This window comes from Schistocerca americana, chromosome 1 (assembly GCF_021461395.2).
Source record: "Schistocerca americana isolate TAMUIC-IGC-003095 chromosome 1, iqSchAmer2.1, whole genome shotgun sequence".
Classification (NCBI taxonomy): Eukaryota; Metazoa; Arthropoda; class Insecta; order Orthoptera; family Acrididae; genus Schistocerca; species Schistocerca americana.
In genome coordinates, this window is record NC_060119.1 from 471043201 (window position 1) to 471053729 (window position 10529).

Below are 10529 nucleotides of genomic sequence, written 5' to 3' on the forward strand. Positions count from 1 at the left end.
TGTTCACAGTAACACACCCTCTGCTCTACCTTCCTATTCATAACGAATCCTACACCTGTTATACCATTTTCTGCTGCTGTTGATATTACCCGATACTCATCTGACCAGAAATCCTTGTCTTCCTTCCACTTCACTGACCCCTACTATATCTAGATTGAGCCTTTGCATTTCCCTTTTCAGATTTTATAGTTTCCCTACCACGTTCAAGCTTCTGACATTCCACGCCCCGACTCGTAGAACGTTATCCTTTCGTTGATTATTCAATCTTTTTCTCATGGTAACCTCCCCATTGGCAGTCCCCTCCCGGAGATCCGAATGGGGGACTATTCCGGAATCTTTTGCCAATGGAGAGATCATCATGACACTTCTTCAATTACAGGCCACATGTCCTGTGGATACACGTTAGTGTCTTCAATGCAGTGTTTTCCATTGCCTTCTGCATCCTCATGTCGTTGATCATTGCTGATTCTTCCGCCATTATGGGCAATTTCCCACCCCTAGGACAAGAGAGTGCCCTGAACCTCTATCCGCTCCTCCGCTCTCTTTGACAAGGCCGTTGGCCGAATGAGGGTGACTTCTTATGCCGGAAGTCTTCGGCCGCCAATGCTGATTATTTATCAAAATTTAGGCAGTGGCGGGGATCGAACCCGGGATCGGAGACGTTTTGATTATGAATCAAAGACGCTACCCCTAGACCACGGCCTCCATCTACGGCTGTACCAGACGTTAATCCAGTCTCGTCTGGATTATCGGAGCCTGGCTTATGGCTCAGCATCCCCATCTGCGTTGCGGGTGCTGGACCCAATCCTCCACAGCGGGATATGCATTGCCACTGGTGCCTTCTGGACCAGCCCTGTGGACAGCATACTTGTGGAGGCGGGTGTCCCTCCACTGCGGTTACGACGCCAACAGTTTCTGGCTGCTTATGCTGCCCATGTTTTTAGCTTGCCAGGGCATCCAAATTATCGTGTCCTGTTCCCGCAGTCAGTCGTCCATCCGCCAGAACGTCGGCCTCGGTCGGGTTGTCCGATCGCTGTACGCGTCAAAGAGCTTCTCTCCGGGCTTGGGTTTTTTCCTGTTCCACCTCCTTTCCGGGTACCTCTGCGTACACCCCCGTGGTGTGTGCCTCACCCTTGCCTTTGGTTCGAATTGGCACAGGGCCCGAAGGACTCAGTCCCTCCAGAGGCCTTCCGACGCCGCTTTTATTCCATCCTGGCCACGTATCAGGGCTCTGGCGTTTTTTACACTGACGGCTGGATGGTTGTTGGTCGTGTCGGTTATGCTCTGACTCTAGGGGACCACTATGAACGACATTCATTCCCAGCTGGCTGCGGCGTTTTTACTGCTGAGCTGGTCGCCATCTTTCGTGGCCTAGAGTATATCCGCTCCTGCTCAGGTGAGTCCTTCGTCATCTGTAGCGATTCCCTGAGCGGTTTACGAGCTCTCGACCAGTGTCTCCCTCGTTCTCGTCTGGTGATGGCTATTCAGGAGTCCCTGCATACTCTTGCCCGTTGCGGCCGCTCTGTGGTCTTTGTATGGACCCCCGGTCATGTCGGTATCCCGGGCAATGAACATGTTGACCGCCTGGCGAAAGAGGCCACCAGGCAACAATCTCTGGATGTTGGCCTCCCAGAGACTGATTTGCGAGCAGTCCTCCACAGAAAAGCTTTTGCGCTTTGGGACGCTGAATGGCGCGATCGGATCACGCCCAATAAACTCCGTGCCATTAAGGAGACGACGACTGTGTGGCGGTCATCAATGCGAGCCAACCGCAGTGACTCAGTCGTAGTTCGCCGGCTCCGCATTGGCCACTCCCGGCTGACACAGTTACTTAGCGCGTCGGGAGGACCCTCCTCTGTGTCGCTGCGCGGCGGCTTTGACAGTGGCCCACATTTTGTTGGCCTGCCCCCTTTTAGCTGTGGTCAGGCAGACATTTGCGCTGCCTGATACGCTCCCTGCCCTTTTAACTGATGACCCTGCTATGGCTGGCTTAGTTATAAGTTTTATTCGGGCAGGGGTTTTGTATCATTTAATATGAGTGTTTGTTCTATTTTATTGTTTTGAGTTGATTGTGGCCTTTGGCATACGGTTTTAAACTGAGTTTTTAATGTGTTCTCTGTGGTTGGCTTTTCCTTTTTTTTGTTCCTATGGTCGGCCAACCACCTTCACACACTGAGATTTTATTTCGTTTTGTCTGGTCCTTGTCTACATTTCTTTAGTTCTGTGTCGTCTGGCTCCTATTCTGTTAAATTTTTATTCTCTGTGGGTATTCTTAGTACTTGGAAAAAGGGACCGATGACCGTCGCAGTCTGGTCCCTTGAATCCCCCAAACCAACCAACCAACGAAACAGCGCAGCGTAAGCAGTCTCTCTTGTAGGAATTTTGCATTTCCTAAGTGTGTTTGTCGTACCTTCACGACGTCAGCATCTATGTGAGCCTTCCAACTTTTGTTTGTAATTGTAATTCTTAGATAATTAGTAGAACTGACAACTATTAAAGTTGTGTCATTTATCATCTAATCTAAATTTAATGGGTTTCTTTTTTATCTCGCCAGGATGACCTCTCACTTTTCCTTAATGAGAGACACTTGCCACTTTTCACACCCTTCAGATATCGTGTGTCATTTTTCAGTGGTTTTGATCTTCTGATAATTGCACTAGAGGTAAATAACAGCAGCATCTGCAATCTGAGGGCTGCTCAGATTATTTCCTAAATCGTTTATGCAGGTCTGGAACAGCAGATGGTCTGTAATACTTCCATGGGGAACGCCGGATATCACTTTCGTTTCACTCGATGACTTTTTCAGTTGCTATGAACTGTGATATTTCTGAAAGGAAAACTCGGATTCAGACGCACAGGTGAAATGATATTCCATAGGCACGCAGTTTAGGTCTCTTCTGAGAAACGAAGTCAAAATCCGTCTAGAAACCTAGAAATACGTAATCAGTTTGAGGTCCCTTGTCGATGGCACTAACTACTTCGTGAGAACAGTCAGATAAGTTTGACAAGAACCATATTTTCTGAATCCTTGTTGACTGTTCGTCAGTGAATCATTCTCTTAGAGACTATCCATAATGTTCGAACACGGTGTATGTTCCAAAAACCTACTGCAAACCGATGTTACCGATATTAGTCTGTAATTCAACCGATTACTCCTATTTAGTTTCTTGATTGTTGGTGTGACCTGAGCAACTTTCCAATCTTTTGGCACGGATGTTTTGTCAATATAGCGGTTGGATATGATGGCTAAGTATGGGACTATTGTACCAGCGTACTCGGAATGGAACCTTATCGGTAAGTTATCTGGACCGGAAGACTTGCCATTATTAAGTGCTTTAAGCTGCATCGCTGCTCCAAGGATACCTACTTTTGAGTTACTCATGTCAGCAGTCTGCTTTGGTGAAGGAATTTTGTAGGACTATGTTAATAATTCGGCACTAGTGGCGCTGTCATCAGTTATATTACCATTGATGCTGCCCAGTGAAGGTGCTGACGGTGTCTTGCCGCTGATGTGCTGTACATAGGACCTAAATCTCTTCGGATTTTCTGTCAGATTTTGAGGCAGTTTCATTGTGGAAACTAAACGACGAACTTCCGCTGCGCTGGACTGGGTGTGTTGTTGATGATGTGGCTCTCCTCCTTCGTAGCCTTGCCTGCCAAATCGCCTGAGCTGACGCCTTACGACTTTTTCCTCTGAGGATACATTAACGACCATATTAACGTTCCTCCACTGCTTACGACTTTGCAACAGCTCATACAATGCGTCAATGCCCCTGTAGATACCAATATATATAAATGACGTAGTAGATAGTGTCGGAAGTTCCATGCGGCTTTTCGCGGGTAATGCTGTAGTATACAGAGAAGTTGCAGCATTAGAAAATTGCAGCGAAGATCTACTGCGGATAGGCACTTGGTGCAGAGAGTGGCAACTGACTCTTAACATAGACAAATGTAATGTATTGCGAATACATAGAAAAAAGGATCCGTTATTGTATGATTATATGATAGCGGAACAAACACTGGTAGTAGTTACTTCTGTAAAATATCTGGCAGTATGCGTAAGGAATGATTTGAAGTGAAATGATCATATAAAATTGTTGGTAAGGCGGGTGCTAGGTTGAGATTCATTGGGAGAGTCCTTAGAAAATGTAGTCCATCAACAAAGGAGGTGACTTACAAAACACTCTTCCGACCTATACTTGAGTATTGCTCATCAGTGTGGCATCCGTACCAGGTCGGGTTGACGGAGGAGATAGAGAAGATCCAAAGAAGAGCGGCGCGTTTCGTCACAGGGTTATTTGGTAAGCGTGATAGCGTTACGGAGATGTCTAGCAAACTCAAGTGGCAGACTCTGCAAGAGAGGCGCTCTGCATCGCGGTGTAGCTTACTGTCCAGGTTTCGAGAAGGTGCATTTGTGGATGAGGTATCGAATATATTGCTTCCCCCTACGTGTACCTCCCGAGGAGATCATGAATGTAAAATTAGAGAAATTGGATTGCGCACGGAGGCTTTCCGGCTTTCCCGCGAACCATACGTGACTGGAACAGGAAAGGGAGGTAATAACAGTGGCACGTAAAGTGCCCTCCGCCACACCCGTTGTGTGGCTTGCGGAGTATAAATGTAGAAGTAGATATAGACAGGATGTGTTTGCCTAAGGTAAGGGACGAAGTAGACCAACACTTGGAGGTGTGCCCAGTGACGGAATACGGAACTCGTAGAACATTTGTAGCATGCTAAATGCAAACTTGGTGATATTCTTTGACACTGTCAAAGGGAGGCGGGAGGATATGCCCTCCGTTGATTTATAACGTGTGGATAAAAATCTTAGGTAGAAATTGTAAGTTTCCTTTACTGATTACCGCTTTCGGCTCATTACCGAGCCATTTTCATATAGATCTAAAAATTCGTTCGCTGTGTGACACTCATTACACATAATCGTATTTTTAGAGCTAAGTCGCATTAGCTAAATACAAAATCGTAAAGTGAAACATTTGATTAGTGATTAGCGTTGTCAATTTAATAACTAAGATTTTCACTTTAGGGCTTCTCATTTAACGAGGACGGATAAGCTCTCTAAATAAGACGGTGTGTAACGAGTGTCACACAGCGAACAATATTTTAGATTTACCTGAAGATGGCTCAGCAATGAACCAAAACCAGTAATCAGTAAATAAAATTTGCGATGTTGGCGTAGGATTTTTACCCACACATGTATCAAACTCGGTGATTTTACGGTACTATTAATGCATCAGTCATTTTTGTACGTGAAATATTTTGGAAAATACGGAGTTCTGAGGACGAGTGAATCATTTACAAGGTGCGACAGTAAAGTAATGAGACTGATTTTCTTTGCAAGATGTGGCAACCCTGGAGGCTTGTGTAGTTAAAATATCTTTGACCTTGGTCTATAAGCTGTTTCTAGTCCAAGCAGCGCATCGATGCAAATGCTCAGTCGTGAGTTGCTCTGTAATAAGTCAACACGTTTTTGTGTCTCTTGTCACGGAAATGAAACTGCATAATATTGCACAACGTTATGCCATTTCTTTTTTGCGTTAAATTGAGTGAAAACGCGACGACAACTTAAGGAAACCTTCAGAAGCCTTTTGGAGAGGAAGTTATGTAAAGAGCTCAAGTTTGTCGTTGGCATAAAATGTTTGTTTACGGCAGAACGAATGTTGAAGATGAAGACTGCAGTGGACGGCCATCAACCTCAAGGACGGATGTCAACTTGGCCAGGGTGCGTGAACTCCTGGACAAACAGTTAACCAGTATTACTACAAAGAAATTTTAGAAAGACTTCGTAAGAGTTCTTCGTGTCCATGCCAACATTGCTGATGATTGGATTCTACATCACGATAATGCGCCATCCCATACTGCTCTGTCAGTACAGCAATTTGTAACCTCAAAACAAATTTCAGTACTACCACAGCCACCTTATTCACTGGATATCGCTCCGGGCGACTTTTTTCTATTTCCAAGAGTCAAAACGGCGGTCAAGGGACAACATTTTCAAACAGCACAAGATGTCCAGAAAGCTGTGACGAGGGTCTTGGAGGATATTATAGAAGATTCTAACACCCCTACCACAATAAAGGTATAAAATTATGATTGTAGTGTTACTCACGCTACTAAATATTGCATTTTCGGGCGACAGCAAAGTTATTATGTGGCAGGTGTCATTAGAGCATAGTTAATAAAGTCATTCCTTGAAATAATGGATAAACTAGGCACTCACCTTTTCGTGTTTACCATGCTGGTCTCGTTGTGAACTCATGGCTCAATCGTCGGAAAACTAGGTAGTGATGATTCCAAGCTCGGATGCAAAGAGGCCTAGGTGATATTCTGCGATATTCAAAAGTTAGATAGATGTGTTACATAAACCATTCTTGAAGATTAAACTTTTGCAAGTTAGAACAATGGTGATGTAAAAAAGTAATCAGCACTCCGAATTTAAGTTACACTTCTTTATTACTTTCGTTGCAACATCACTTCACAATATAAAACATACTTGAAAATATCTTCCTCGCTGTTAAAGTTCACATTTCATAAGCTGACTACAAATTGCGTATTTTCAACATGACGACCAAGACTTGACTCTCTAATAACTGCTTACGCGCCCGAAAAAAAGTACAAAGATCATATACATATAGTGGTATCAAAGTACCTCTACATTAAAGAAATCAAATCTGAATGTTATCACAGAAATATGTTAACTATTTTACAGAAACACAGTAGAACATTGCTGGTATCGAGAGGTTGAGGTGAGATGCCGTAATGGTTACGTAATTCAAGTACCATTACAAGATGAGCTACAGAAATATTACCATCAATGGCAGAAGGGCTGGAAAAAGTGTGTGCAATCAGAAGGGAACTACTTTGAAGGAGACAACACTAAACTTTACTAAAATGGTAAGCAAAACCTTTTTCACATCAATCTCATTACTCGTATAGTAGGCCTGTATTTCGGCCCCCAGGACGCGGATCGAGACTAGAGACGTTGCAACAGGTTATTTGTACTGCTTTGGGACACAGACGGAGACGCGGCTGTAGAGCGTGGCCGCCCGCGCCAGACCAGTCCGCCTGCATTCGGCCGAGCCGCTCGCTCACAGCTCACCGTCAATCAATACCAAGTGCGCGGCCGTCGCGGCTTCCACCGCAGCAGCGGCTGGCAGCATGGCAGCGCGGCCGCCGCGGTGTGCGCCACTGCTCACTGCTGGACACCGCAAGCTGCTCGCAGTCTTCACCTCACCTCACCACGACCTGCGCCACCCTAGAGATGCTCTCTTGTTACCCATTCCACCCCCATTCCAAACCCATTTTCCCCTCCCATCCCCCCCATTTTGCCCCCCCAATTTCCCCCCATTTCACTCCCCCCACCCCCCCCACTCCCCCCCACTTCCCACCACTCTCACCATTTCCCCCCCATTTCCCCCCCATTCCCGGCCCCCATTCCCGGCCCCCATTCCCGGCCCCCATTCCCGGCCCCCATTCCCGGCCCCCATTCCCGGCCCCCATTCCCGGCCCCCATTCCCGGCCCCCATTCCCGGCCCCCATTCCCGGCCCCCATTCCCGGCCCCCATTCCCGGCCCCCATTCCCGGCCCCCATTCCCGGCCCCCATTCCCGGCCCCCATTCCCGGCCCCCATTCCCGGCCCCCATTCCCGGCCCCCATTCCCGGCCCCCATTCCCGGCCCCCATTCCCGGCCCCCATTCCCGGCCCCCATTCCCGGCCCCCATTCCCGGCCCCCATTCCCGGCCCCCATTCCCGGCCCCCATTCCCGGCCCCCATTCCCGGCCCCCATTCCCGGCCCCCATTCCCGGCCCCCATTCCCGGCCCCCATTCCCGGCCCCCATTCCCGGCCCCCATTCCCGGCCCCCATTCCCGGCCCCCATTCCCGGCCCCCATTCCCGGCCCCCATTCCCGGCCCCCATTCCCGGCCCCCATTCCCGGCCCCCATTCCCGGCCCCCATTCCCGGCCCCCATTCCCGGCCCCCATTCCCGGCCCCCATTCCCGGCCCCCATTCCCCGCCCCCATTCCCGGCCCCCATTCCCCGCCCCCCATTCCCGGCCCCCATTCCCGGCCCCCATTCCCGGCCCCCATTCCCGGCCCCCATTCCCCGCCCCCCATTCCCGGCCCCCATTCCCCGCCCCCCATTCCCCGCCCCCCATTCCCCGGCCCCCATTCCCCGGCCCCCATTCCCCGGCCCCCATTCCCCGGCCCCCATTCCCCGGCCCCCATTCCCCGCCCCCATTCCCCGCCCCCATTCCCCGCCCCCATTCCCCGCCCCCATTCCCCGCCCCCATTCCCCGCCCCCATTCCCCGCCCCCATTCCCCGCCCCCATTCCCCGCCCCCATTCCCCGCCCCCATTCCCCGCCCCCATTCCCCGCCCCCATTCCCCGCCCCCATTCCCCGCCCCCATTCCCCCCCATTCCCCCCCATTTCCCCCTCCCCCCCAATTTCCCCCTCCCCCCCATTTCCCCCTCCCCCCATTTCCCCCTCCCCCCATTTCCCCCTCCCCCCATTTCCTCCTCCCCCCCCATTTCCTCCTCCCCCCCATTTCCTCCTACACCCCCCAATTTCCTCCTCCCCCCCCATCTCCTCCCCCCCCCATTTCCTCCTCTCCCCCTCTCCGCCATTCTTCCCCCCCCCCTCTCCGCCATTCTTCCCCCCCCCCTCTCCGCCATTCTTCCCCCCCCCCTCTCCGCCATTCTTCCCCCCCCCTCTCCGCCATTCTTCCCCCCCTCTCCGCCATTCTTCCCCCCCCTCTCCGCCATTCTTCCCCCCCCTCTCCGCCATTCTTCCCCCCCTCTCCGCCATTCTTCCCCCCCCTCTCCGCCATTCTTCCCCCCCCTCTCCGCCATTCTTCCCCCCCCCTCTCCGCCATTCTTCCCCCCCCCTCTCCGCCATTCTTCCCCCCCCCTCTCCGCCATTCTTCCCCCCCCCTCTCCGCCATTCTTCCCCCCCCCCTCTCCGCCATTCTTCCCCCCCCCCTCTCCGCCATTCTTCCCCCCCCCCTCTCCGCCATTCTTCCCCCCCCCCTCTCCGCCATTCTTCCCCCCCCCCTCTCCGCCATTCTTCCCCCCCCCCTCTCCGCCATTCTTCCCCCCCCCCCTCTCCGCCATTCTTCCCCCCCCCTCTCCGCCATTCTTCCCCCCCCCTCTCCGCCATTCTTCCCCCCCCTCTCCGCCATTCTTCCCCCCCTCTCCGCCATTCTTCCCCCCCTCTCCGCCATTCTTCCCCCCCCCTCTCCGCCATTCTTCCCCCCCCCTCTCCGCCATTCTTCCCCCCCCCTCTCCGCCATTCTTCCCCCCCCCTCTCCGCCATTCTTCCCCCCCCTCTCCGCCATTCTTCCCCCCCCCTCTCTGCCATTCTTCCCCCCCCCTCTCCGCCATTCTTCCCCCCCTCTCCACAGCCCCCCCTCCACAGCCCCCCTCCCCCCTTTCCCCCCCTCCACAGCCCCCCTCCCCCCTTTCCCCCCCTCCACCGCCCCCCCCTCCCCCATTTCCCCCCCATTTCCCCCCCTCCCCTTTCCCCCCACCTATCCCAGCTGGAAGGTATGCACGTTTGCCGGGCACAAAGCCACCCTCCACAGAGAACTTCCACCTACAGCCCCACACTAAACATATGCATTTCAGATAATGCTGCTACTTCAAGCTGCTGAAGCAAGTGATTATCGCTAAATTGGCTTTGGCCACGTTAAACGCAGTGCACGTATTTACAGGCGCTATACGTGATCAAAGTTTTCCAACCCATGAACTTTCGAATTAAATTTCGATAGCTTTGTCATCTTACAGTAACGTTCAGAGATTATAATTCTTATAAGTTCAAATAACATACGTTTTTATGCAAAAATACTATCAACAATAATAAACAATACGTATAAGACAAATATAAGTTCTGTCGGCTTGCACTCTCTCAGTGCCATCATGTATTGAACGAGCCTTCTCAGCCCACAATGCAAGTATTCTTATTTTATTTATTTTTTGAGGTCGTAGTCTTTGAGTGTGGCATCCAATTCTTGTGAAACCTTGACCAACGAGTAGCTATTTTACATTATGTTCAGCATTTTAAAAATGTACAAGAAAATGAATAACTACACACAGAACATTGGGCTCAAGGTAAATCAAGATAAAACGGAGTTCTGCAGTTGGGAAGAAAACAATGCAGCAATAATTTCTTGAGATGCTTCGCCTGAGGTTCAATAATTCACGATCGCAAATACTTGTATTCTTGATTTACCAGCAACAACAGTGCAGACATGGACATCAGGCAGATACTCAGCTAAAGATCATTATCAGCGAATAATAAGATAATACGTAACACAGCAGTCATGTACTTTTCATAAACCTGTCGCATAAGAAAACGAGAAAAGGAAAAACTACTAATATACGCAAAAAGAAACAGTAATGAGTAAAATACAGTGTTGGTCTTAGATGAGGGGGAACGCAGAAGTATAAAGAATGAGCCCATCTACCTCTTGATGCAACAACCAACAGCAATATAGAAGCTCAAGAGCAAAAGAATTCA

General features: G+C 50.3%; 1 protein-coding gene across 1 annotated transcript; it reads right to left on the minus strand.

Annotated features, from left to right (window-relative positions):
* Window positions 1–7408: 7408 nt before the first annotated feature.
* Window positions 7409–8395, minus strand: LOC124562541 (glycine-rich cell wall structural protein 1.8-like). The gene has a single exon (XM_047130944.1). It carries the CDS (start codon window positions 8393–8395, stop codon window positions 7409–7411), a length of 987 nt encoding a protein of 328 aa, XP_046986900.1.
* Window positions 8396–10529: the final 2134 nt, after the last annotated feature.

Bases quoted from the DNA above. Each gene is read 5' to 3' on its own strand.
- LOC124562541 (XM_047130944.1), bottom strand. From the start codon at position 8,395: ATGGGGGCGGGGAATGGGGGCGGGGAATGGGGGCGGGGAATGGGGGCG.